This window comes from Bos indicus, chromosome 13, assembly GCF_029378745.1.
Source record: "Bos indicus isolate NIAB-ARS_2022 breed Sahiwal x Tharparkar chromosome 13, NIAB-ARS_B.indTharparkar_mat_pri_1.0, whole genome shotgun sequence".
Taxonomy (NCBI): domain Eukaryota; kingdom Metazoa; phylum Chordata; class Mammalia; order Artiodactyla; family Bovidae; genus Bos; species Bos indicus.
Window position 1 is genome coordinate 77,965,377 of NC_091772.1, and position 27,135 is coordinate 77,992,511.

The following is a 27,135-nucleotide window of genomic DNA, read 5'->3' on the forward strand; positions in this document are numbered from 1 at the left end:
CAAATAAATGTTTGGCTAACAGGTTGAATGATTGAATGAATGAATGAAAGATTAAGCAAGAAGTTAAGTTTTGAGTCCTAAGTTAATTTCTGATAACTTTGTCTATAACATTTTAACTTCTTTGTGTTTTTCTTTTATTTCCTAGCACAGCTGAAGGTTTAACAAGAAAAAATATGTCAGATGTCAGTGGGTGGCAGACGTTTTTACAAGCCCTTGGCTACTTCCTCAAAATGTTCTTTGGCTCCGCGGCACTCGGCACCCTCACTGGCTTAATATCTGCATTGATATCCTTTTAATATGATGAACACGCGTGGCCAGGAAGATTATTCCTAATTACATCCATCTCTCATCATTTTCTCCAGTTCCTTAAGGGGACCAATTGTAGTCTAAAGTCATATTTAAGGAGGATTTTTATGCTTAGTTTTGGTTTGAAGAGCACTTTAAACTCAAGGATTTTAAAATTTAACATGTGAAATGTAGCATGTCACTTTTCAAAGCTTAAAAAACATGTACATGGTTGAATATCAGGTCTGATTTTGGGGTCTTCTCAGTTCCCAGAGTATGAAAACCGCATTCAGATGAATTTCATTTTCCGCTGTCTCACTTTTCACATTAAGAAAATTGGAAATTAATTTCCTTTGAAAATGTCATTGAGCAAATCTCTACCCCACTGAAAGTATTTATCTGGATGAATCAGGAAAGAGGCTTTCAAAATGAGCTCCATGTAAGTTATTTGCACTGATTTTGTGGCTTAACGACCCACAAGCTCTTCAGCCAGAGAAACAAAGAAACTCGTTAAGGCCGCTGACACCTTTATTACTGTAGAAAATGCCGTGTTTAAGACAGGAACAGGCACCAGACCATTTCTGTGTGCGCCTGAGCCAGGGAGATAGATGGCCACCTGGCCTTCCTCCACGAGCAGTCTGTCTCGCAGACGGCCAGAAGAGCTGCTTCTGCCTCAGACAGGCACATGTGTCTGCTGTCCTGTTAAATTTTCCCTTCAGTTCCTACGTCCAGAAGTCTCAAGGTGCTGTTGAGTTGGCTGACAGCTTCTCATATTGTACCAATAAACAGAATGGAAAAGAAGACTTTTTCCAGTTCAGTATTTTCCTCTGCATTTATCTCTTTCTTTAGAAGGGTGGAGGAGAGGGAGAGCCTCTACCTTAATGAAGCCGAGTAGACGGGTGCCAGCACAGGCCTGCGAACGACAGTAGAGCACGTAGAAGACTCTCCTTTCACAGGAGCGTGGGTTTATGAAGGTCCAGGGACGGGAGAGAAGGTCCTGCAGTAGCGCACTGATGCCCACGGTTCTGGAAACCCCGTAGTGACCTCGTTTGATGGAGCAGGAGGCGTGGAAGGGGGACGCAGTGCTGGAGGCAACCTGGCAGAGTGGGCTGTGCTCGGGCTGTCTGCCGGCCCAGCTCTGCCCCCGCTGCTCCCAGGCCCTCCAAGTCAGCATTTCCAAATGAATTGACTTGGGTGACTTTAATGTTCCCCGTTGCTTGTCTCAGGAATTTACATCTTTCAGTATTTTGTCAGATTCCCTGCTTTAAAACAAGAGTCCTCCCTACAGAGGAAAAAGTCTGTAATGACAGATTTTTCACTCGTTACCTTGGGTGTTCCCACATCTTTGTATCCAGTGTTTACCCTTTCTATTTGGAAGGTCATGGTTTTGTGACTTCTGTAGATCACCCATAGGGTCCTTGGGTTCTTTTTCCTTGACAGTTGTCATTTACGTGCTAAAGCACATTGACTTGAGGAAAACACCTTCCTTGGAGTTTGGCATGATGATCATCTTTGCCTACCTTCCATATGGGCTCGCAGAAGGGATCTCGCTGTCGGGTAAGTGATGGAGAGTGTTGAAATGCTGGGGCACTTTGTCCTGCCTGGTTAAAGAGCTTCTGTCGCTTGGGTCGCTCTCAGTCACACGACACAGCTCAGAAGAGCTCGAGCAATGAACAGGGCTTCCTGGATCTCTAGGGAGAGTCTGGATTTAGACCCGGCTGGGTGCAGGGACTCAGTGTTCCCGTGGTCACCTTTTTCTCTTTACCGCTATCTTGTAGCAGAGATCAAAATACCTCTTCCAAGGTTGCCTCTTTCTCAAAGCAAGCCCTCTGCAAGGCCTTCACTCAAAGCATGGGGTCTGACTTCCAGGGGCAGTCACCAGGCGCTGTCACCCACTGATCTGCATTCTTTCACTGTGGTTTTGCCTTTTCCAGAATATAAATGTCATATGAAGGGAATCATGTAGTATGTAGTCTTTTGTGACTTATCTGTTTCAGCTATCATAATCTTGAGAGACACCACATTTTTGCTGTATCCATAGTTTATGCATTCTTACTGAGCTGTTTTTTCCATTCACCATCCGAAGGACATTTGGGGTTTTCCAGATTTTGACTGTTACTGTGTATATGTCCGTTAATCCTGGATAAACAGGTAGAAGTAAAGCTGCCTGGCTTTACGGTAGGTGTATCCTCTACTTTATCAGAGACCGCCAGGCGTTTTACAGAGGACTGGGCCGTTTTGCATTCCCACCAGAGTGTATGGGAAAGTTTCGGCTGCTTCACATCCTCACCAACACTTTAGTTTAATTTTAAAAGCTAGCCGTGTTGATATCGGTATGTGGCAGTTTGATTTTGATGTGCCTCGACATAGTTTGCCTCATGTTCCTCTTGGGATTTCTTGAACAAATGGGTTTATAGTTTATGTAAAGTTTATGGCTTTTATCAAATTTAGTACATTTCTATTGGTTTCTTGAACTTTTTTTCTGTTCCTCCTCTGCTGTTGAACAGAATCCTCTTTGCTTCGGGTCACTGTCTGGTGTCACGCATGGGTTCTCTGTGAGAAGGTCTTGCCAAGGAGGAAGGAGAGAGAGGACTCTGGCTGTTTTCGCTGGCGAAGCTTGTGAGCCTCAGGGTCTCCTTTGTTTTGAACCCCAAGCCAGTTCTCTTGGATAACTCCATCCCGGTCTCTGCCGTCCCATGCCTCTCTTATCTTTTGGCTCTTACATGAATACTACCTGTGAGTCACTTGGCTCTAGTGACTCACTGTGTTTACATGGGTTTTTCTAAATCGTGTCCCACCCTCCTTGAGAGGAACACTGAGTACCTGTTGGCAAACATACATTTCATGCATCCTTTGGAAATTTGTGATTAAAATGAAGGGATGTTTTTCTTGTCCTTTCTTCAGAGATGCAGTGTTTTCTGTTTGTAGGGGTTTCATTTCCTTAGAAACTTCTGCTCTGTACGCTAATGGGGCCAAAGAGAGCCCATGCAAGCCAAGAACATGCTCATTCACCTCTGAGTAACAGGCTGGCTCTGCCCACGCTCTGTGGGTGGGATGTTTGTCACACAGGGTTTTCAGAGAAGAGGGGATTGGCCTGTTACTGTAAAAGCAGCAACGGGAGGGGTGACTTCAGTGCTGCCCCCCTTTCTCCTTGTGCTCTGCTCTTCCTGTCGCCGAGGTCACCAGGACCACCAAACAGCACACTCTCCCTGTGTAAATGTGTGTGTTCAGAACACAGCGATTAAGGGCACCAGACAGACCTGGTTGGAATCCTACCCCCACCTTTCATTAGCTGCGTGATCTCAGACAGCAGACTTGAAGTGGACATGATAATACAGGTGTCCCCCAGACTTCCCTGGTGGTGCAGTAGGTAAGAATCTGCCTGTAACTCGGGACATGGGTTCAGTCCCTGGTCCAGGAAGATTCTGCGTGCCTCAGAGCAGCTAAGCCCGTGTGCCACAGTTACTGAACCCGAGCTCTAGAACCCGTGAGCTGCAAACTGCTGAGCCCAAGTTCCACAACTACTGAAGCCCAGATGCTCTAGGGTTTGTGAGCTGCAGCTGCTGAAGCCGGAGCACCTGGAGCCTGTGCACACAGCGAGGAGTCCTCCCCGCTCCCTGCAAGTAGAGAAAACCCAAGCGAAGGAACAGAGACCCAGTGCAGCCGCAGATCAGTAACTTTTTAAAAAAGAAATGATGTGAAAAAGAGAAATCAGAGTGACGTAATAGAGCAGCAGGGGGGCAGGAGCATCCCAAGGCGGGGGGTCAGGAAGCTGTCCTCGAAGTGGTGCCGTGGGGCTGAGACCCACGTGGCAAGAGGGAGCTGGCCGCCAGGGAGGCTGCAGGAGGTGCCAGGGAGGCTGCAGGAGGTGCCAGGGAGGCCGCAGGAGGCGCCAGGGAAGGTGGGTCGGCAGCAGATGCTGAGGGTCCCAGGTGGTGGGGGCGGGGTGGGAGAAGCTGGACTTGCTCCAGGAAGAGCAGGAAGACTGGGTCTGGGCCAGAGGGGCAAAGGCTCTGACCCACACAGGGTTCTTAGACCTGGAAATGAGTTGGGACTCTGTTATACAGGCAAAGCTAAGTGTTGAGGGACTTTTTAAAAACCACTGTGCTAGGAATACATGCCATATCTGTAATATGACCCTGTTTATTACTTTTTAGAGATAGATAAACTTTACGACAGCACATGGTAAAAGAGCTGGCAGTCTGCACGTCCAGCTATTAATAGTAGTTGCCTGTGGGCAGGCGGTGTGAATGGAGAGTGTCTTGTTTGACTGTTTACCTCTGAGTCCGGATCTTATAGCGCAATATGTTTCTGATTGGGTCATCAGCAAAACTGCCTGGGGCTTGACTCGGCCTTGGCCTTCAGGAAGCGCAGTGTGTTTTACCCACAGTAAAGGTCAGTGCAGCAGAAATTACACATGATACTCTTTCAACTCCTGCCTTTTGGACTTGAATCCCTTTAGTCCTCAATTACATTCGAAGCCATAGGTCTAACTAAGACTAGAAACGGATTTCCTCCCACCTCCCTCCCTCTCTCCCTCCCTCCTGTGAGGCTGATCATTGGCTGCACTGCGGTCCACTTCTGTAAACGCTGCCTTCTGAAAGAAGTGAACACATCGGGATTCTTCATTCCAGGTCATGTTTTAAGTTCCCAGGTCTTTTATCTCCAGGACAGAGACGGCTGGCACCGTCTTCCCCTTCAGTATCTTTGAGCAGCTGCAGTGGGTGAGGGTCTTCTGGGGGTGACGTCATCCAGGCTTAGGGAGGGCGTGCGAGCTGACCCAGGGGCTTTGGCACCCACTGCTGACCCTGACTCTCCTTCAGTCCCCGGAACTTGGGAGTTCCCCTGACTCCAGACTGGATTGGCATGGGTCGTAGCTGGCTGTCCACCCTTTTCTTGGCCAGAGAGCCCATTTCTATATGGTCCAAATTCAGCCCCCAAATGGGGTTTATCTGTTTAGAAAGTTTTAAACATTTGAGTTAGTAGATGTCATTAAAAGTTGGATGATGTCTGGGAATTCCTAGAGGTCCAGTGGTTAGGACCCAGTGTTTTCACTGCAGGGGTGTGGGTTTCAATACCTGGTTGGAAACCTAGATCCACAGGCTGTACGGTGCAGCCAAAGAAGGAAAACGTTGGAAGGTTTCCTAAGAAGCAGCTTTCTGGCATCCCTCAAAAACCAGAAGGAAACAAAGATTGGTCGGCACTCGGTCCCCATCCACAGAGCTGCTGTCTTCCCTTTGCAGATGGGCCTGTGCCTTCTCCCTACACGTGCCACACACCCACTTACTGTTTTTATCTTTGTTTTTATTGTCTGGCCCCTGAATTAGGGTTTCTAACCCCTGGCCTAGTACACCAGACTCATGGGGCCAGCCTGACCCTTTGTGCACTGAGCCTGTCTCCTTGTTTCCCAGGGGGCAGTGGCCTCAGTCCCAAGGGAGCTTCCACATTTTGCTGTCAGATATGATTTCCTGGAGCCTTGGACTTTCTGCAAAGTCAAAGTATTAGGCGCTCAATTCAGTTCAGTCGCTCAGTCTTATCTGACTCTTTGCGACCCCATGAACCACAGCACGCCAGGCTTCCCTGTCCATCACCAACTGCCGGAGTCCACCCAGACCCACGTCCATTGAGTAGGTGATACCACCCAGCCATCTCATCCTCTGTCGTCCCCTTCTCCTCCTGCTCTCAATCTTTCCCAGCATCAGGGTCTTTTCAAATGAGTCAGCTCTTTGCATCAGGTGGCCAAAGTATTGGAGTTTCAGCTTCAACATCAGTCCTCCCAAAGAAATCCCAGGGCTGACCTCCTTTAGGCTGGACTGGTTGGATTTCCTTGCAGTCCTAGGGACTCTCAAGAGTCTTCTCCAACACCACAGTCCAAAAGCATCAATTCTTCGGCGTTCAGCTTTCTTTATAGTCCAACTCTCACATCCATTCATGACTACTGGAAAAACCATAGCCTTGACTAGACAGACCTTTGTTGGCAAAGTAATGTCTCTGCTTTTTGATATACTGTCTAGATTGGTCATAACTTTCCTTCCAAGGAGTAAGCATCTTTTAATTTCATGGCTGCAATCACCATCTGCAGTGATTTTGGAGCCCCCAAAAATAAAGTGTCACTGTTTCCACTGTTTCCCCATCTACTAGTCGCTCATTTGTCTCCAACTCTGCAATCCCATGGACTGTAGCCCACCAGGCTTCTGTGTCCATGGAATTCTCCAGGCAAGAATACTGGAGTGGGTAGTCATTCCCTTTTCTAGGGGATCCTCCTGATCCACAGATCAGATCCAGGTCTCCTGCACTGCAGGCAGACTCTTTACCATCAGAGCCACCAGGGAAGCCCAAGTGGGAGGCTTTCTGGAGTGACTATTTAATGTCAGGCCTCCCGAGGGTTGTGACAGCCTTTGTCTGTGGGCAGAATGACAACATGGGCGCAAGCCCACTCCTGTCACAATTTACGTGGTTGTGATTCACAGTTTACATGGTTCAGGCTCCTCTGGGGTTGACTTTCCTTCAGGGTAAGAACCCCGAAGTCTCAGCTTTGCAGTGAATTTGCAGTGAACCCTTCTTGAAGCTGGCTAGCGAAACAAAGCCCTTTGAGAGCCCAGACCCAGAACTGTCTAGCACTGGATTGTGCTGAAGAAAAAGAGACCCTTGGGACAGTTGCACAGAAACCGAAGTGAGCTGTGCTGCGTGCCCCCCGCCGCGGTGGTTCCGGGCTGTCCCTCTGTCACCTCACGTTGCCGGTGGCATCCATGGTTTGGGTGCAGAGTCAGAAAGAAGCTCTCCCGGTGCTCGCCTGCAGGAACTTCCCAAGAGGAGCAGATGAATCGAGGGGACAGTCGGAGGGTTGAGGTCGTGCTTTATCTAGTGGAGCAGAGGCTCAGAGTGGCTTCTGACTGCCAGAGGCTCGCCATTGCTCTGAAGTCGCCAGTAAGGAAGTCTGCTGCCCTCTCCTCTCCCTTCTCCAAGCTCGTCAGGTGTGGCTCATGGGCAGCGTTGCTGGAATTTCCCAGCCCGGTCTCCTTTTGGAGCAAAAAGGAAAAAGCAGACAAGAATTTGCTGTTTTCCTAAAAGGGCCAGGGGATGAAATGTTCCAGCTTGTGCTCTCTCTCTGGCCAGCAAATACCTTTTCGGTGCCACAAAGAGTGGGGTTTTCCTATATTTTGTAAAGTGTCATTTATACAGCAAGCTTACCGGTTGAAACATCTCCAGTGCAGTTCTGTTTTTCACTCATTTTTAACTGGAAAGTTAGCTGGTAATCTGTTTCTACAAAATGGCAGAAGTGAGTTAAGTTTTTGCTTATAGACTTTGACTGGGAATTCATGTATCTTGGCAGCTTTTTTAAAGGCTTTGTAAAAATCTCAGCTTATTTACATGAAATAAAGGCCTCTTTGCTGCTGCCTCAGCAAGAAAACACGGAGAGGAAAGCCTGTGTTAAGTGGCTTCAGCAGTGATTAGGGCAGTGGACAGAAGCTGAAACTCACATGCTCAGAGCACAAGAAAAGTTGTGGATGCTCTTATGGAGACCGTTAAAGAAAAAACACGTCACTTAGGAAAAAAAGAAAAATGTCATTCTTTTCATATTATAAGGTTAATTCATGGTGACGGTGGGAAAATCAAAAATCACAGTACAACAGGGACTTCCCCGGTGGCCCAGTGGTTAAGAATCTGCCTTGCATGCAGGAGGCCTGGGCTCGATCCCTGACTGGGGAAGTTAGACCCCACATGCCACTAAGCAACTGAGCCCATGCACCGCAAGTACTGAGCCTGGTGCCTTAACTCGAGGGTCTGTGTGCCACAACAGAAGGTCCACACGATGCACTGAAGGTCCTAGGGGCCACAGCTAAGTCCCGATGCAGCCAAATAAATACATGCTTTTTAAAAAATTAAAGTACAGCAAAGTAAAAATCCACCCATTCTTTATACCCAGATTCTTATGTCCCCTTTCTGCCCCAAGAATGATACCTGCCCCCCTTCTATCCACGGATGACAGTGACGGCTCACACCTGCTCCGCCCTGGTCTCGTGAGGGGCCCTTGACATGGCTTCTCTTCATTACCCACCTAAGAGTTCCATGGGCAGGCACTGTTAGTCCCACTGTACAGTTGAGAACACTGAGGCTTGGGGAGGGAAAGAAACTTGACCCAAGATCACCCAGCTGGTAATGAAGCTGCCAGAGAGCTGGGCCCGTAACATTTCTCTGGGAAGCCTCAGGAATTACTTCTTCTCCTTTTTCTTAAAACACCTAATACTGGAGGCTGCGGGGACTTGTAGGAAGTGTGAGACATGATTGCGTGTCACATGGCAGGTGCTTTTCTGCTCTGTTCATGGCTGTGTGCTTCGCCCCTCTGTCCCTCTCCAGGCATCATGGCCATCCTGTTCTCCGGCATTGTGATGTCTCACTACACACACCACAACCTGTCCCCGGTCACCCAGATCCTCATGCAGCAAACCCTGCGGACCGTGGCCTTCTTGTGCGGTGAGTTCGGCCTCTGCGGTCCCGTGCGGGCCTCCCAGAGCTGCTTGTCCTTCCTTTCTCTGTTCTAGGAGTCCCTTGAGATCTTCCCTGGCAGAAGAGGCAGCAGAGTCCCTCAGGGCCAGATACCGCACTCCCTTATTTTGTGTTAGTTCCTCTGGCTTTCACACATTCCATAGAGCTCTAATAACTAACAGGTGGAATTTTTGAACCCTATAACTTTAAAACTGAAAATAATGAGAACTGCTATAATTACGAACATTTGAGATGCGTACATTTAAAATATGTGAAAGTGACATTTCCAAAAGTCTGTTCCTTGGAACTGAGATTGATAAGAGATTGATAAGACTCCATGGGACTTCCGTGGTGGTCCAGTGGTTAAGACTCCATGCTTCCACTACACAGGACGAGGTTCGATCCCTGGTCGGGGAAGTTCCACATGCTTTGAGGTACGGCCAAAAAATGAAAAAAGACTCCGTAGTCAAAAAAGAATTTGGGAAATCCTGGGGTAAATAAAGTTTAACAGGGACTTCCCTAATGGTTCAGTCCACTTTCGCAGGGGACTTGGGTGAGATCCCTGGTCGAGGAACTAAGATCTTCATGTTGCCCGGCAACTCAGTGGATACACCGCAACTAGAGAGCTCGTGCACCGCAACTCAGGATCCTGCACCATGCAGTGAGGCGATCACGTGCCACAGCTGAGACTTGACACAGCCAGAGAAATAAATATATAAATAAGTATTTTGAAAAAATAAAGTTTAACAAGTTTCCGAACTGGGAGACTTTTCAGCTAACATGCATTGTGAATCTCTACGAGAGAGAGAGTTTGAGCATTTCCCAAAATGTCCCAAGTATTTCTTGGTTCACAAGTCTCCTGAAGGACATGTCGGGCCGATCCTGCATTAGAGGAGGGAGTCGGGGCCACACTGACATTTCTCTCCAGCAGTCTCAGTGAGGCACCGAACTCTGATGAAACCTGGACCCCCCCAAGTTTATACCTGGGAGTGAAGGCCCCGAGTGACTCCCCTGCTTGTCATCGTCAGCACCACCCCTGGCATTTCTAAGGGCCGTCTCATATCCAAGCGGCAATTCCACACTGTCATGGGCTAGGGGTCAGGGGCAAGCTGTACAGAGACTTCATTCCACAGACAGGGAGGCTCAGGCCCAGTGGTTTGAGCACGATCTCGTAGCTAAGAAGTGAGTCTGGTAGCTGGTCTGTCCCTTCCTAGCCCAGTGGGTATTGTTTGCACAGCACTCTTCTCGGAAAGTCACGGCCAATGACTCTGAGTCTCACCACAAAGAAGTGTAAAGCAAAACATCTGTCAGATTCTATTTTGAACCCATCAGATTTTAAATTTGGTGATTCCCCACTTCTGGCATGAATGTATAGAAAATAGGCCCTGATGATGGGCATGTACATTGGTGCCATCTTTTTAGGAGAGTCATTTGCAGTATCAGTCAGAATTTCAGAGGCACATGTTCTTTGGACCCAGTGATTCTACCATCAGGAATTTAGCTTGTGCACAGGGGTATTTGCAGTTGCTTTTTCTTTGGGGAAGATCGAGGGAGGTGCGCCCAGAAGTATGGGATCCTAGTTCCCAACCAGGCCTGGAACCTGAGCCCCTGCATTTGAAGCATGGAGTCAACCATGGTCCGGCAGGGAAGTCCCTGTTGTAGCTTTCTGAATACTAGAAATAGAATCAATCTAAATATCCATCACGGATTCATTTTTAACCATGACTTATCCACATAATTGTATTCATGCTACCAGAGAACAGCATTACCTAGATCGGAATGTTTTCTAAATGAGCTGATTTCAAAAGGTGACAAAAATATTTGATAAGAAAAATATTCGAGGAGGAGAAGGATACGTATACTGTCCAGCTTGTAGACTTGTTCGAAAGGGATACACATTTGAAGAAGGAAAAAAAAAATACCATTGCTAAATGTTTTAAAACAGCCTTGATGTTTTATGATGTTCAGCTTTTAAAATAGAGTCTTTGTCTCCCTGGCTCCAGCGCTCTTCTGGAGGATGTCACAATCTAAGCAGGGAGCCTAGTGCTGGAAATTTATAAGGTGCTTTTTCTTAGAATACACAAGTGGCTGCTTGTACAGCAAGAGTAAATGTCAGCTTCTCTTGGATTTGTGGAGGGGAGCCAAGAGTTGAAACGTATCTCTTCCTGCAAATCCTGCAGGGTGTAAGCCTTCTAAACTTGTGGTGGCATTAAATATGTGAAGTCAGTGGGCTTTGTCCGCTCTGGCAAAGAAGTTGACAAAGGGCCCTTTCACCCGGGTCGTGTGGTGTCTGCAGCCACTTTGCTCTGAATTTCTGCCACTGTGCCGCAGTCAGGATCCTTGCTAATCACAGTGTTCAGCAAATGGACAGATTCATATATTTATCCTTGTCCCTGGGTGGGAAAGTATTTATTTGCATGGGTGTTTGACAGCTGGCTCATTAAATTAGGAGATTCTGCATAGCAAGCACATGTTGCTTGTTGTGATAGGGAAAAAAAGAGAGAATCAAAGGACAAGCTTGACCAGGATTTTCCAGAAAATAAGCAGTGTTATACTGGATTCTGATTGACTTCTGAAATGTTTGTTTGCATAATGAGCCCATCCTGTCTTGGAAGAAAATAGTTGAGGCTGAATAATCCATTCTTTGGTTTGTTTCAGAAACATGTGTGTTTGCATTTCTTGGCCTGTCCATTTTTAGTTTCCCTCACAAGTTTGAAATTTCCTTTGTCATCTGGTGCATAGTAAGTATTTTCCTTGTTTTTTTATTTAATGACTTATTTGTAGATCAATAACCACATATTCTGGATTCATTTATGTAACTGTTAACTGGTCATAGTCAACAGCTACATAGACAACCTCTGTTGCAAGTTTCTTTTCGTTAAAAAATCATAAACATACAATAAATGGGAAAGGGTGAAATAAAATCCCAAGAAAAGCATTTTTGCTTGGTTTTTAATTTTACGTGACCTGTTGCATTGTATAGTTGCTAAGTCGTGTCAGACTCTTTGCAACCCCATGGACTGTAGCTTGCCAGGCTCTTCTGTCCATGGAATTTCCCAGGCAAGAACTGGAGTGGGCTGCCATTTCCTTCTCCAGGGGATTTTTCTGAGCCAGGGATCAAAGCTGGCTGCATTGGCAGGCGATTCTTTACCATCTGAGCCACCAGGGAGGCCCTGAATTGTTACAATCTTCTTCAGAAATTATCAGTTCTTTTGTGTCTTCCCTGATAGCCCAGTGGTTAAGACCGCATGCTTCCACTGCAGGGGGCACGGGTTTGATCGCTGGTTGGGGAACTAAGATCCCACGTGCTGTGTGGAGTGGGACATACGTGTGTGCACACACATAAAATACAAGTTTTAATGTTAGATGGGAAAAGCAGATTTCAGAATTGAATGTGTAATTGATTATAACCATGCAAAAGCAGTATGCCTAGAAAAAAAAATCTGTAAGAAAATACACCAAATATTCACAGTGGTTGGCAAACTGGGGATGATTTTCTTTTTCTTTTCTGCATTTTTTGGATGATTATAATGAATACACTGAATTCTTACTACGGTTTCCTTCTTACATGTCCATTTATAAGAGTGACTTTGGACACTTGTTCAAGGTGAAGATTCCAGGGCCCTTCCGTCCTCTGGAGATTCATCCTGAAGCATCATCATCCCCAGTGATTCTTACCATTAAGTAGACTTGGGAAAGTGTTACAACTGGACAGGAGAGGGGTACTGGCAGTAGAAGACGAATTAGGATATGCCTTTAAGAAAGGAAAATAGAAGTTTAATGATTTGAATTAAAATCAGATTTGGGAAACGGGAGAAAAACAAATGTTTCAGCATTTGAAAGAAAGGCCCAGCTCCCTCAGGCATCTGATGAAAGTGGCCTCAGTGGTGAGCGTTCAGGCATCTCGCCTCGTGTCCCAGGCCCCTCGCCCGTGGCCCTCCTGAGTCTCTGCTCCCTCCATGTGAACCCAAGGTCCTCCTGCTGAGTCATACTCCAGCCCGAATTGGGTCTCTGTATTGTCTTTTCAGATCCTCTGTTAAGACACTTGCAAAGCACACCTCGTTGAGGTCGTGTAATTCATCCTGAGTTAACTTTTATTACCAACTCCACTTAACAAGACCCAGATGTTGAGAGGCAAGCTTTTTTTTTTTTTTAAATCACTGTCACCTACCATGTGCAGGCCAGTGAGGCCTTCTTCCTATTTGCATATGGGGGACCTGAGGCAGAGAGGATAAGGAGCCCGTGGAAGATAGATGTTTTTCTTTTTGCAGTCTGGGTGCTTCTGCCTTAGTCAGCACAACCTCATGGCTTTTGTTACTGTTATCTGTCCTCCAGACGCAGGACAAGAGAACAGGAGCCCAAGTCTTTTACAGCAAGTCCGATGGCCTCTAGTGTGGTCACTGGGTGGAAGAGGCCAGTTTGGTCACACCTGGAACACAGACCTGGGGGTGGAGGACTCGCCTCAGAGGGTGAGACAGGGACATGGCGATCTCAGCCATGGGCCCGGAGGGAAGGAGAAACGAAGTGGGTGCCTGGGATGGGGACTCAGTTTCCCCCCAGCACCTGGTCAGTCTGGCCCTGCTGCCCCTGGAGGTAGCCTGTGCCATTCAGATGGAACACCTTAGGCTCACTCAGCAGTCAAGGGCGTGGGCACTGGGGACTGAGCCAGGCTTGGGGGATTTGGCTCCACCACTTCCTGCCTGTGTCAGCTTGGACCAGTTACTTCATACTTAACCTCTCTGTCTCGGTTTCCTTGTCTGTAAAACAGAGACAGTAATACCTACCTCATAAGACCTTTGGAAGGATGGAAATTGAACGAGATAATGCATATAAAATCCTTAGATCATTGTCTGGCATGTAAGTGTTAGGTGATTGGGGGCAATTATTGTTAACTTGACTTGCCAGGACACACAGTCCAAAGCACCTCAATTCATGCTGGTTAAAAGGACAAACTTAGATTCCCCATAATACAGCTTATGGCTATATTGTTCTGTTCAAGTTAGTGGTAGTGAGAACCAGGATGGAGAAAAGAGAAGAAAATAAATGAGTAGTTCTAAAAAGCCACTCAGATAAGATTTGGACTTTACATAATCCTATATTTTGTTAAAATTGACCTGCCTTTGGAGATGGCTAGGATCTGGCAGGGTGTATGTGACCTCCTGTTAGAACCTACCTGCATATTCCTTGTGCTCAGGGAGCAGCATTTATGGGCATGGGTAGGCCATCTTCCCTCCTTTCCCCGGGGAGTAGGGCCCTGATGGGAGAGGCAGGAGCACCTTGTCTGTCTCCCCAGAGCTAGCTCATCCCACAGCTGGGCACCTTCGGAGGAGCCAGGTGGCCCTTAAATTAATCCCTCTTGGTGTTGCTGAAGCCGTCATTGATACCTTGTTAGTCCTCTCTTTCTGACAGTAGAATCATAACATACAGAGCTTTATTCCTTGCCACACATAGAAACTGGCATCCCCGCGTCTCTGCCTAGCACCAAGTTCACGTCTTTGATGACAGAGGGATGCTGCCTTCATCACGGTGTGTTAGCAAGTCTGTGTTCATCTCAGTAAGCTTGAAGAACTGGAGGTTTCCGTGTAAGACTCCATCTGCTGCTGTTTGCAGGTGCTTGTGCTGTTTGGCAGAGCCGTGAACATTTTCCCCCTCTCCTACCTCCTGAATTTCTTCCGTGATCATAAAATCACCCCGAAGATGATGTTCATCATGTGGTTCAGCGGTAAGTCCAGTGTCAAGTGAGCCGTGGAGGAGACCGTGTCATTAAAGCACAAACTGGCCTTTTGGAGAGTGGACACAGCTGTCCCCGGAGTCTTTCCAAACTGAGGGGGCCTCATCAGCCCTCAGAATCCACGCAAGGCCCTTCACGGGCCACACCCCTCCCCACAGCGCCCCCAGCAGGGGAGTGTGTCTGCCCTACAGACGGGGAGACCCAGGTCTAAGGGCAGAGGGCTTGCTGGGGGTCGAGCTGCCTGGGGAGCAGGGCCCCCTCCACCCCCCTGTTCCGAGGGGCCCCAGAGGGCAGGGCCGGGGTTTGCCCACCCCCCTCCACCCCCTGTTCCGAGGGGCCCCGGGGGGCAGGGGCTGGGGTTTGCCCACCCCACTCCGCCCCCCTGTTCTGAGGGGTCCTGGGGGGCAGGGCCGGGGTTTGCCCACCCCACTCCTCCCCCCTGTTCCAAGGGGTCCCGGGGGGCAGGGCCAGGGTTTGCCCACCCCCCTCCACCCCCCTGTTCCGAGGGGTCCTAGGGGGCAGGGCCAGGGTTTGCCCACTGCCCTCCGCCCCCCTGTTCCGAGGGGCCCCAGGGGCAGGGCCAGGGTTTGCCCACCCCACTCCGCCCCCCTGTTCTGAGGGGTCCCGGGGGGCAGGGCCAGGGTTTACCCACCCCCCTCCACCCCCCTGTTCCGAGGGGCCCCGGGGGCAGGGCCAGGGTTTGCCCACCCCCCCTCAACCCCCCTGTTCCGAGGGGTCCTGGGGGGCCCCGGGGGCAGGGCCAGGGTTTGCTCACCCCCCTCCACCCCCCTGTTCCGAGGGGTCCTGGGGGGCAGGGCCGGGGTTTGCCCACCCCACTCCGCCCCCCTGTTCCGAGGGGCCCCGGGGGCAGGGCCAGGGTTTGCCCACCCCCCCTCCACCCCCCTGTTCCGAGGGGTCCTGGGGGGCAGGGCCAGGGTTTGCCCACTGCCCTCCGCCCCCCTGTTCCGAGGGGCCCCGGGGGCAGGGCCAGGGTTTGCCCACCCCCCTCCACCCCCCTGTCCCGAGGGCGGCAGCACATACTGTGCATGGCGTCGTGGCTCTACCTGCATGCTGTCCAGGCTGAAGGGACAAGGGGCTCAAATACTTTGAAGTTAACTTTATTATTTATGTATTTATGTTTTGACCACACTGGGTCTTCGTTGCTGCTCACAGGCTTTCTTTAGTTGGGGGGTGAGGGCTTCTCATTATGGTGGTGTCTCTTGTTGCTGAGCGCAGGCTTTAGGTCTGGCATGTGGGATCAAAACTCAGGTCTCTTGCATTGGCAGGAGGATTCTTAACCACTGAACCACCAGGGAAGTCTAGGAGCTCAAAATTAAAAGGTTAAAGTTCAAACCTTTTTGTACCTCAGGCTACATTTGGATTTTTTTTTTTTTTATTCAGTCACTAAGTTCTGATAGTTTATTTGACCATTTCAGTCGCCATTCAGTCTCATTCCCCTTTAGTAAAGGATGGATAAATAAATCTTTGGCTCCTAAAGCACCAGATCTGTAGACATTTTTAAATTTACTTATTTCTTTGTGGGTTCAGGGTATAGCAATATGCTTTATAGGCTGTTTTCTATCCAACAACATATCTCTACATTCCTTGAAGATTTCTTTTTCAAAAGATCTTGTTTAAAGTATATGTGTGTGTGTGTGTGTGTGTAGGACATGCAGGTAGTTAAGTGTGTATTTATGTGTAGATAGTGAAGGATACTTTTTTCTTAAATCCTTTTTGCCAGTGAGGGGAAAAAAATTGTTTAAGGGAGTTAGTTGATCCAAGGTCTTCAAAATCCCCCCCTAAAAAAAATCTAAGAAATGTATGAGGCATTCTCCAGTTACGTGAGCTCTTTGGGGGTAGGGACGCGTGGAGAGAGACCTCTAGGGGACGTGGGGGTGGTTTAAACTGGGAGGCATTCTGGTTCTAGGCGTTCTGAGGCGATCCAGAGCGTCTCAGTCTGGGGCTCCTTCCTCCCCAGCCTGCGTTGACCTAGGCTCCCTGCTTCCCCTCTTCTCTGGCCTCCGGGCCCTCCCTGGCCTCCCTCCTCTTCCCAGGGGTCTCCCCTCTTCCTGCACCAGTACCTCAGTCACACTGGCCCCCCCAGGACTCCATCTCAGACCCGCCTCGTCTCTTGAGCCCTCACAAGCCCACCTGTCCTGTGGCCTCAAATTCCCATCCTCCTCAAGCTGGTTCCTCTGACCCGGCCTTTCCTCTGATCCAGACTGCAGTGTCTGCATCTCCTTGGGTGTCATGGAGCCCTTGTGAGCTCATTGTCTAGGACTGAATCTACCTTCCTGCCCAATCTACTTATTTTCCAGCAGCCCCTTTCTTCCGCGAGAGACAGTAGCTTGTTTTATAGCAGGTGTGGCCCCTCGGTGTGCTGTGAGCGCATGCTGCCCTGTGCCAAGGCGCTTCATCCTCGGCCACCGGCAGGGCAGCCCTGCTGTGTCTGGTTCCTCGGCCTGGCCTGGGAGGCTGCAGGGACAGACAGGGCCGGGCTGAGCCCAGGAGCCAGACTCCTGACCGCGTGCCCGGTGCACTGGGCATCCTCCGGGCCCTTCCCGGGTTAGCCACACTTCCCCTCTCCTGGGACTTGCTGCTTCCACTCCCCGTGTCTCTCTGAGATCCACCCTTTGCTCCTCTCTGCTGTGTCCCCATGTCACGTCCATGCTGCAGCAGCCGGCCCGGATCGCGCTGTGATGCGCCAGCCACTCCGTCTGGGTCAGATCCTGTCCGTGTGCTCCGCCCTCCCGCTCCTCCCCGCCCTGCTCCTTAGGGCCCTCACCCTCCCTTGAGTCCTTCTTTGGGGTGTCTGCTCCAAGCCACTCAGGGAGCTCCTGTTCCCTCTCCAGGGCACCAGGAACTTTCTAGTGAGAACTTGCCATTTCTCAGCACATTCATGCCCCAGTCCAGCCAGCAGGCTCCTGGGGACCAAAGCAGGAAATCAAGGGGAGGCTCCCCCGTGGTTCCCCGCGCGCAGGCGCAGCATCGTCGGGCCCAGCGGGCACTGGACGGATGGTATCCTGGGCTGTTGCCCGTGGAGCACGGGCCCTGGGAGGACATCTCCTCCGCAGCCCCAGCCCCTCTTCTGTGTGCCGTGAGCGTGTCAGGACCAGCTCTGAGGGCTTCCTGTGGGGCTCCGATGAGGTTGCGCACGCGGAGCACAGTGCCGCCCCCCCGCCCCAGCCCCCCACTGCAGGGAGGGCTCTTCTGTGCCAGTGAGAGCGCCGGGCGGGATGAATCCCCACCACGACGCACCTGGCACCGCCCGGCTGGGACAGGGCCCCTCACCTCGCCCGGCCGCCCGCCCTGTGAAGCGGGGGGCGGAGGAGAGCGTCTCCCAGGCCCCGTGTTTGCACCCCTTCTCCTCACCGCCCTGTGCCGCACGGGCTGAGTCTGCGCGCTCAGGTGGACCCAGAACCCCAGAGAACCATGGCGCCCCCTGCCCCCCTTTGTCCCCTCCCTGTCGCCCAGGCCTGCGGGGCGCCATCCCCTACGCCCTGAGCCTCCACCTGGACCTGGAGCCCATGGAGAAGCGGCAGCTCATCGGCACCACCACCATCATCATCGTGCTCTTCACCATCTTGCTGCTGGGCGGCAGCACCATGCCGCTCATCCGCCTCGTGGACATCGAGGGCGCCAAGGCGCGCCGCCGGGGCCGCAAGGACGTCAACCTCAGCAAGACCGAGAAGATGGTCAGTGCCGGGCGGGCCAGGCGGGAGGGCGGGGGGTCCCTGTGCACCGCCAGGGAACGCGGGGGCAAGACAGCTCTGAGGGTGCACAGGCGCGCATGGCGCATGCACACTCGAGCTGTGTACACATCAGCTTCCCACACCAAGGAGGAGGTTGGACTCAGGGTCTGAAATCTGGCTCTTTGGGGTGGGTTGTCTGCCAGCCTCGCGGAAACCCCGGAGGTGGTGATGTGTAGGTGGCAGCCAGACCTGAACCCCCTCTCAGGGTCTCCCAGTAGCGCCCTCCCGCCCAGTAACCGCCCCACCCCCTCGGCCAGGACTGGAGGGATGTTTGAGAGTCACCAAATGACAGAATCACCTCACTCCCCAGCATTTAGTTGAAGCCTCCTCTTGGGGCGTGAGAGGAGGAAGGCTCTCACAGTGGTTGGGAGGATCGGGTGAGCAGACACTCTGCCCAGAACAGGAGAGGGCCTGATTTGGGGCTGGGGGTGCTCAGGGCAAGTTGCAGTGAGCCCAAGGCCCCCAGACCCCTGCTCGCCCCTGCCTCCTCCAAGCCCCTGTGCCCGGAGTCACTGAGGTGGTGTCTTTCCTGCCTGTTTCCCTCAGCCTGGGTGCAGAGCCCTGGCTGGTGGGGGGGCGGGACACGCCTTCCTGCACCGCCCTCTGCTCTGCACACACATTTCCAGAAACACATCATTTTCTAGTTCGCTTATCCCAGGCCGTCAGTAACTTGACTTAGTCATGGAAGGCACAGAAGTCCTCAGCTGGAAGATGGGGAAAGGATGTGCCCATGTGTCACTTAGCAGAGTCCAGCCAGTCTGGGGGGGACCTTGGCCCAGTCTCTGCCCAGGGCCTCTGCAGCCAGGGTTGTGCCCGGCGGCACCTTCAGGTGCCCTCAGGCTCACAGAGCGCCCCACCCTCTCAGCAGCCCTTCTCCCCACCCCCTCCTCCACTGTCTTGTCTGCTTTTAACCAAAGCCTAAGTGTAGGTTCTCAGACCTTTTAGTGGGGGTCATAATTAGTGGAGGGCTCCAGGGTCTTGTGGGTCTGGGGCGGGGCCCCAAAGAATTTGCATTTCTAACCCATTGCCAGGAACTGCAGCCGCATTTGGCCAAGCCCAGCTCAAATAGAACCAGGGTGTGCGCTCGGAGGGGAAGCAGCTGCCGTGCGGGGCTTGTTTGCTGCGGTGCCTGTGCTTTGCGTGGACTGTCTTGAGTCTCCCTGATAACCTGCAGGAAGCAGGTGGTCACCGTTCGTGATCCCCACTTTGCAGATGAGAGCACTGAGGCACACAGAGGCCAGAGCACAGCTAAGGTCCCACAGACTCTTAACCACACTTGCCACCCCCAGTCTTCAAGGTGGGGGTTCCTGGACCAGCAGCATCAGTGGGAGCTCATTAGAAATGCAAATTCTTGGGTCCCATCCTAGACCTGCTGAATCAGAGCTGCAGGAGGGCCTAGTGGGCCCTGTGTTCTATGGCTCCCCAAGTTCCAGGCAGTTCTGGCGGTGGCCCCAGTGTGAGAAGCACTGTGCCCTCGCTCTCTCCCACCTCTTATGCCTGGGGGGCACTGTGCTTGGGGGCAGGGGTGCAAAACTGCCTTTGGTGGCCCCTGCAGAGGGTAGGTAGTCCTTCTGCGCCTCCCTCTCCAGGTCCCATCAGGATTGTTCCTTCTGCCCTCTCTCCACTTGACCAGCAAACTCCCCACAGTGGGCCACTGCAGGCAAAAAGGCAACAAAAGCCACCTCCTTGTTCAGTTCACTGGTACAGAGACAGTCCAGAACGGCTCCCGGTCCTGACTGCACAGGACAGGCAGCCAGAGAACGTACAGGCCGAGCCCCAGCCCCGAGCTGCCGACTTAGTCACCATCTGACTTCCCTGGGTGTCCACCGTGTTCCTGCACACCTTCCTGCTGCCCTTCTGCTGCAGTTAGAGTTGGAGACCCAGGGGCCCGGGGCACAGGCCTGCGAGCTAGGCTGGGTGGTGTGTGGGCTTCCCGGCAGGGCCAGCTTGATGCCTCCTGGGCTGCCTCCGCTCCCCCTGCAGGGCAACACCGTCGAGTCGGAGCACTTGTCGGAGCTCACGGAGGAGGAGTACGAGGCCCACTACATCAGACGGCAGGACCTCAAGGGCTTCCTGTGGCTGGACGCTAAGTACCTGAACCCCTTCTTCACGCGGCGGCTGACCCGGGAGGTGGGACGCAGGCTAGGGGCCGGAGCGGGGCGGGCAGGGAAGGCCCACGTGCCAGGTGGGGTGGGGGTGTCCTCCCACTCAGCTTTCTCTCCTTCCCAGGCTTGAGGGCTGGGTACGCTTGTGGGGCTGGGCATCTGCTGTCTCTCTTCTGCTGCCTTATTTAGTGTTAGTTTAATAATAGGCTTCTTGACACAGTTTGGTTTCCCTGGATGGTAGTCTTGGGATATTGATCAGCTTCTGAACCTGGCTGAGGAATCTCAGCCCTGCTGTGGCCCGAAGCTCAGGGCTTTCGCTCCATCCATCCCTCCGGGCACCACTGACCTCTGGGTGACCAGGAGTGACGCCCGTCTCGGGCCAGCTTGGGCCTGCTCTAGTGAAACGGTCACCCCGCCTGTGCAGGCCCGGGCTGGGGGTTCCCCCAGCGGCGGCTCCGCTCTGCTTCTGAGCCCCGCCTTCCTCCTGCAGCGTCAGCGTGCCTTCAGCACGTGAGCTCTCAGTGGGAGCCAGGCGCTGCGCCATGATGGCGTCATTTCCTTCTCCCACCAGCCCACGCGGCAGACGCAGTGAGCTGCCTCACCTGATAGCCAGGGAGGCTGAGGCCCAGAGAGGTGGAGTCCCCGTCCTGGGGTCACACAGCCAGTGTGGGGCAGGGCTGAGAGCAGAGCCCAGGTGTGTCTGATTGCAGAGGCCAGGTTTTTTTTTTAACATCAAGCCATCCTGCCGCCTCCTGTTCTGAGTGAGACCTTCTGTTACCTCTGCCCACAAAGAAAAATCTCAGCCTGCCCTTAGTCAGTTAGCACTTTGAAGTTGCCTGTGCGCCCTGCCTGCCACAAGGCACAAAGCAGCTGTCCCTCCCTGCCTTGCCCCTGACCCTGACCCTGACCCACTGACAAGGGGCTTGCCCCGTCTCCCGCCCCAGGACCTCCACCACGGGCGCATCCAGATGAAAACGCTGACCAACAAGTGGTATGAAGAGGTGCGCCAGGGCCCTTCAGGCTCGGAGGACGACGACGAGCAGGAGCTGCTGTGACCGAGCGACGCCCGGGAAGGACCCCCGCAAGGCCCCCAGGCGCGCGCACAGGCAGCTCTCCGCTCTTCAGGGCGGACAGAAGGAGGGTGACACCCGGGCCGGGGTCATCCCAGCCCAGGACTTCACACACTCGGGGCCGGCTGGCTGCCCTGCAGCGCCCCCTCCCCGCTCCTCACTGGACCTGACCGCGGCCCGCAGACTGGAGGGGCCCCGTGCAGGTAGATTTTTCGTGCTGCTTCCGGAGCCAGGGAGCAGCCATCTGTCCGACGAGGTGTCCGTGACAAGGTGCCCGAGAGGACCCGCCGTGCGGGGTGTTTCGGGAGCGCGGTGCGCAGTCGCCGCCGTCCCTGGCCGCTGCCTTCATCACGGAGCCCTTCCCTGCTGGGTGGGCGTCGGGACCCCCGGGGTCGCAGCCGGCCGCCGCTTCCCTGCTCCTCATCACGGTGCTGCTGGCCGCAGCAGCAGCAGCAGTTCTCATCCAAGCGGCAGGCTCAGAACCCTCGGACCCTCGCCCGACCCTTAATGATGTTGCTCGCGCTCCTTGAGAAAGAGAAACCGAGTGACCTTTTTTGTTATACCTCTGACTGGCACCTCACAGGCTGTCTCCCCGGGCGGCAGGCGGCTCCCGCCTTCTCTGGGAATGCTGTGAATGTTTACACTGGAACCGCGCGGGCACAGGCCTTCCAGCCCGTTGGAAGCTGCAGCCCTGGTTGGGGGGTGAGTGAGCCTCTCTGCAAGGTCAGAGCGCCCTCTGGAGGGGAAACCTGGAGGCGCGGGGTTTATGCGGGCCAGCAGCTGCTATCTTAATTCAGTTTAAACTCATGCACTTTGACGGAGCAGTGAGAGCCTAGCAGTGTCGTTTTTTGCCCAGGCCTCTTTCCCTGGGCTCCGCCCACGGTTTACCCGTTGCGCCGTCAACTCATGAGCATCTCTTCTTTCCTGCTCCCTGTTCTCTGCCGTCTTGGGTCCTGTTTGTCCTCCCTGGACCCCCTCCCGGGACTCCCGTGGCCTGGAGCCGGATACATCGGCTCCTCACCTGCCGTGCCGGAGCAGCTACGGCTACCGGCTACCGGGACTCACTCACAGGGCCTTTCCACGTGCTCGCGCGCACGCTCTCTCTCTCTCTCTCTCTCACACACACAGCACGGTGGTCCGGCCCCTGGGCCATCTCAAGGGGTGAGCTGTCCATCATGACCAGATGACCGGAGTTACTGACTGACCCGCATCCACCCCCCTCACCGGCCCTTTAACACGTCTCTACCTGTTTGCTCTGTGCATCCCCAGGCCAACGGCAATTTCTGTATGTGGCTCAGGGTCGCAGCTGGAGCCTCGGAACTCGGCACCCCCTGGGGTGGTGTAATTCATCGCGAGCACATCCCTGGCTCTGCTGGGACCCGGTGGGCCGGCGTGGACCTTGGGCTGGCAGCAGAGCTGTCTCCATCTTTTCTGCCCCAGGCAGGGTGGCTCAGGGTGTGAGGAGGGACGGACCTCAGGACCTTCCAGGACTCGCGTGCCTGTGTGCAAGGCCGGACCCCTGCCCTCCCCCCTCCCCTTTCCCCAGAAGTGTAGGTGTGAAGCCAGGCAGGCAGGCAGGCAGCCCGCGGCTTCCTTTTTGGGCATGAAAAGTAAATCTGTACTTGATTGCTAAAAGGTGATCACTTCCTTTTGTCACGTCCCACGTTAACCTCATAATTTGAGCCAAATAGGATTATTTTACTTCACCTAATCTCCCCACTGGGAGATTAATGCCAGGCTTGATTCTGGTCTCCATCATTTCCGTTTTTTTTTTAGTGGAAAACTAAAAGATCAAGCGAAGGGGACCTTTGTCCATACGTGGGGTGGGGGGAGGGCAGCAGGGCTCAGAGACCGGATCGTCCTCTCATTCTTCAGTTCATCAGTAACGTGCTCCCCCTGCCCGCCTTGAAATTCAGTCAGATCTTGAGGTGTAAGTTACATTGTAAATTCAATAGCGTGCCAGAAAAGAATATTTTTTGGTTGTGAGTTCATAGACAATGGAAACAGGTTCTTCTCAGTTCATTGGGCTCTTGGTCACCAAGTCTCACCTGGCCTCCCACTTTTAGCTGAGACTTGAGAATGACGTTAAGTAGAGAAGCACGTGAGGGGCTTGGTGGAAGGTGTCTGGGGCTTGGCTGTGTGGAGGTGCTTGCCGGGGAACCTTTCCTGGTCTGGACGGCACCAGCCTGGACCTTCCGTGAGCCGCTGCTGCCCTCTGCTGGCCGAGTCGAGGTTTCGCAGTGTGGGAGAGCAGCCCGCGAGGATACGGGGAGCCTGTGTTCCTCAGCTGCTGCCGGTTCACCTTTGCGTAGGCCAGAGCTGGTGGAGAGGTTTTTCTGGTGGACTTCTTTCAGCTGTCATTGCCTGAGAATCAAAAACCGCGGTCTACCTTTACCATTCCTGGGGCTTCCCTGGTGGCTCAGCTGGTAACGAATCTACCTGCAATGGGGGAGACCTGGGTTGGATCCCTGGGCTGGGAAGATGCCATGGAGAAAGGAACAGGCTACCCACTCCAGTATTCTGGCCTGGAGAATTCCATGGACTGTATGTATAGTCCATGGGGTCTCAAAGAGTCAGACACAACTGAGCAACTTTGACTTTGTCTTTACTGTTCGTAATAGGTCTATTGTTTGGGGCAGTAAACGCTTAGAAGATTTTTTAAAGCCCAGCATAACTATAACTTCCCACATACTTCCTTTTAGGTCCAGGACATGGGACAGGAGATCTATAGCACACAGAGAAGGCAATGACTTTACAGAGAGGTGAAGGCTGCAGAGTCAGTGAGTGCCTCTGGGGAAGGTGGTCAGTCAGCCAGTGAACTCTGAAGACATGCTGTCTTGGGGAGTGCTGTAGCAGTAAGCCCACACCCCAAGGCACCCCGAGCATCCCTGTGGTTGTAGAACCCCTGGGCACAACCGTACTTGGAGGTTTGGGGTGTGAGGCCTTACAGGGGAAGAAGCTAGCTTTTCCTGGGCCTCCGGAGGTCAAGTTTGGGCTGGGCTGGCGCGAGGCCAGGCAGAAGGTGGCTCAGTCCCGTCGTCTGGGGCTCAGACCCTCGGCCCAGGAGCCGGGCAAAGGGCCCACCCCCCAGGCAAGCCACCTCTTCAGACTGGGGTGCTGGCGGGGCCCTGGCAGACCCTGTGCGCCACACCCCCCCACACACACGTCGGCCTCATTTGCCTGCAGACTCCTTTGTGTACAGCGGCATGTGGAAAAATCATTGAGTGGGGCGCCTTCTCCTTGAAGCCTGCATCAGAGGTGGCCTCGTGGGGTCTCAGGTCCACATGCCCCCAGGGGCCCACACATTTGGCAGAGCCCGCAGCGGGTAGGCCACAGTGAGGATCGTTCTGCTTTGGTGAGAAGAGCCAGGGTGGGGTGGGCTGGGGGCGGTCCGAGGCACAGGCCTGGCTGAGGGTGGGTCTGGCCTTGGAGCTGGTCCCCGAGTCTGGCGTGAGGACTCTGAGCAGTGACTGACCGTCAGTTAGCCTTTAAATGCCAAAAAGAGCAAAAGATCCTTCGAGGCTTCCCTGTTCACTGGCTCCAGGACGCAGGCACATGTGTCCCCTGCTGGGTGGTGGGTAGGAAACCAAATCTGAAAGGTTCCTGATGGAGCAGCCAGGATCATTAAGAAGCTGTTGTACCGGGAGCCCAGTCTCCAAAGCCCCAGACAATATGTGTTAAATGAAAACACCACAGTCAGAATGAAGGCTGAGAAGGAGCAAGCAGCTCCCTTCCGCTCAGTCTCCCGCCATTTCTCTCACAAATGGAGCCAGACCTGCAGGGACTTCACCGTCTTGCCCTCTGTGACAGACGAAGGCAGACTTTCTAATGGCCCCTGGCCCACCCCACGTCACCGATGCTCACCCCAGAGGACATGGTCCCTAATCCCAGCGGGAAACAATGTGTGGTGCTTCCTACCCAGGAGCAGGGCCTCTCCCAGCTGCTCTGCAGGAGCATCCTGGCTTCCAGGCGAGAAGGTTGAGTGGTTGGCGCACAGCCGCGGGCCCCTGAGGCTGCGGGGCTGACGAGGAGCGTGCAGCTTGGTGGTCGGAAGGGAAAGGTCGCCTGCTGGCGCTGGGGACCCATCCAAGGAGCCGGCCAGCCACGCGCGAGAGCCGCTTCTCCGGGCCCAGCCCTGCTCTGCGGAGCTGAGAAGGCGCCTTACTCGCTGGGCCTCCTCGAGGTGTGTGGCTGTGTGTGTGCTCAGTCATGTCCGATTCTTTGCCACCCCATGGACTATATGTAGCCTCCAGGGTTCCTCTGTCCATAGAATTTCCCAGGCAAGAATACTGGAGTGGGTGCAATTTCCTCCTCCAGGGGATCTTCCCCACCCAGGGATGTAACCTGCGTCTCATGAGTCTCCATGCCAGGCAGATTCTTTGCCACTGCACCACCTGGGAATGTAGAACGTTTTCTCCAGTACAGCTCCTGCAAAACTTGGTGTGTTCAAGGTTAATCAGAATCTTGTATTCTTTTGACTGGTTTTCTTTGTAAAAAAGAAAGGACCATGGGGAGGCCACCTTGTTCCTCTGTCCTCCCCCAGGCACTCCCGGTCCTGGTCTCTGAAGAATGATTTGCTGCTCTTCTCAGTGGGGCTGCGGGTTGGGGGGTGGGTCAGAAGTGGAGGGGCCTGCGGCTGCTGTGCTGGAGCCACTGCCTCATCTCGCTGGGCTCTTAAAGAGTTCAGAAGTGGATGGAAAACGGTAATGTCACTGGATGCTTTTTTAGAAATAAAGACGAAAGCTGCTGAATCTGAGCCACTTTCTGTGTTTGTGTTCTGTGGCTTTGCAAAGGCAGGGGTCGCGTGCCCCTAGGCCCAGCTCTGCCAACATGGCTCGGCTCTCTCTGCCAGAGGTGGGTGCAGAACGCAGGGGGTGATGAGCAGGAGCGTGGGCTCTAGGGGCCCAATTCCTGCCTCTGTCTCCGTGGGGCTGCACCCCACAGGCCCACAAGCCTTGAGACCATCGCCCAGAGGCAGCAGCAGAGGCCCTGATGGTTTGCTGTGTGTGCTGGTCGCTCAGTCGTGTCCGACTCCTTGTGATCCCATGGACAGCAGCCCAGCAGGTTCCTCTGTCCATGGAATTCTCCAGGCAAGAACACTGGAGTGTGTTGCCCATCCCTTCTCCAGAGGATCTTCCCAACCCAGGGATCGAACCCAGGTCTCCCACATTGCAGGCAGATTCTTTACCGTCTGAGCCACCAGGGAAGGTTTAATGGTTTGGCAGATGGAGGGCTCTTACACAGAGGTCGATACACAAGGTGGAGTGATACCCCACCGTATACAGCAGCTGATGGGCAGAACACTGCGGTGGCCTTCAGTACCCCAGGGAGGAAGCGGCTACCTTTAATAGGTGGGGGGGATTGATGTCAGATGGACTCAGTTACCAGGATCTGATTAAGCCCTGTAATTAAGAGGACTGGACAGTCATGTGAGGGAAGCATGGGCTGGTCGAACAGGAGATGTACCAAGAGCAAGAGAGCAACCATCTTGAGTGGCCGAAGCATACAGTCCCTCTGTGGGAACGGCTTGGGCCGTGCCCAGCCTTCAGCCAGCCCACGACTGCTTTCGCACAGATGCAAGGGACGCGTCCTCACCAGGCCCCTGGCGTTGCAGGCCAGCCTGTGGTGGGCCTTTGCCAGACTGAAGCCAGGCTCTGAGCCCACACGGCTGCAAGAGTTGGATGGACGGTGGTGGCAATGTCTGT

At 53.2% G+C, this 27,135-nt stretch overlaps 1 protein-coding gene across 4 annotated transcripts in view; it reads left to right on the forward strand.

Moving 5' to 3' along the window:
• The window catches only part of SLC9A8 (solute carrier family 9 member A8), a 74,889-nt gene extending 48,703 nt beyond the window's left edge, over window positions 1–26,186 (forward strand). For 2 of the 4 annotated variants that reach the window (XM_070801864.1, XM_070801865.1), the window contains exons 9-16: window positions 146–284; window positions 1,737–1,842; window positions 8,644–8,760; window positions 11,431–11,513; window positions 14,383–14,494; window positions 17,978–18,198; window positions 20,239–20,385; window positions 21,305–26,186. In XM_070801864.1, the coding sequence (XP_070657965.1) occupies window positions 146–284; window positions 1,737–1,842; window positions 8,644–8,760; window positions 11,431–11,513; window positions 14,383–14,494; window positions 17,978–18,198; window positions 20,239–20,385; window positions 21,305–21,415 (1,036 nt within the window). In that variant the 3' untranslated portion in view covers window positions 21,416–26,186. Of the gene's footprint in view, window positions 1–145; window positions 285–1,736; window positions 1,843–8,643; window positions 8,761–11,430; window positions 11,514–14,382; window positions 14,495–17,977; window positions 18,199–19,286; window positions 20,211–20,238; window positions 20,386–21,304 lie in introns of those variants that run through there. The other 2 variants (XM_070801866.1, XM_070801867.1) reach the window with 2 other exon arrangements.
• The last annotated feature ends 949 nt before the right edge of the window (window positions 26,187–27,135 follow it).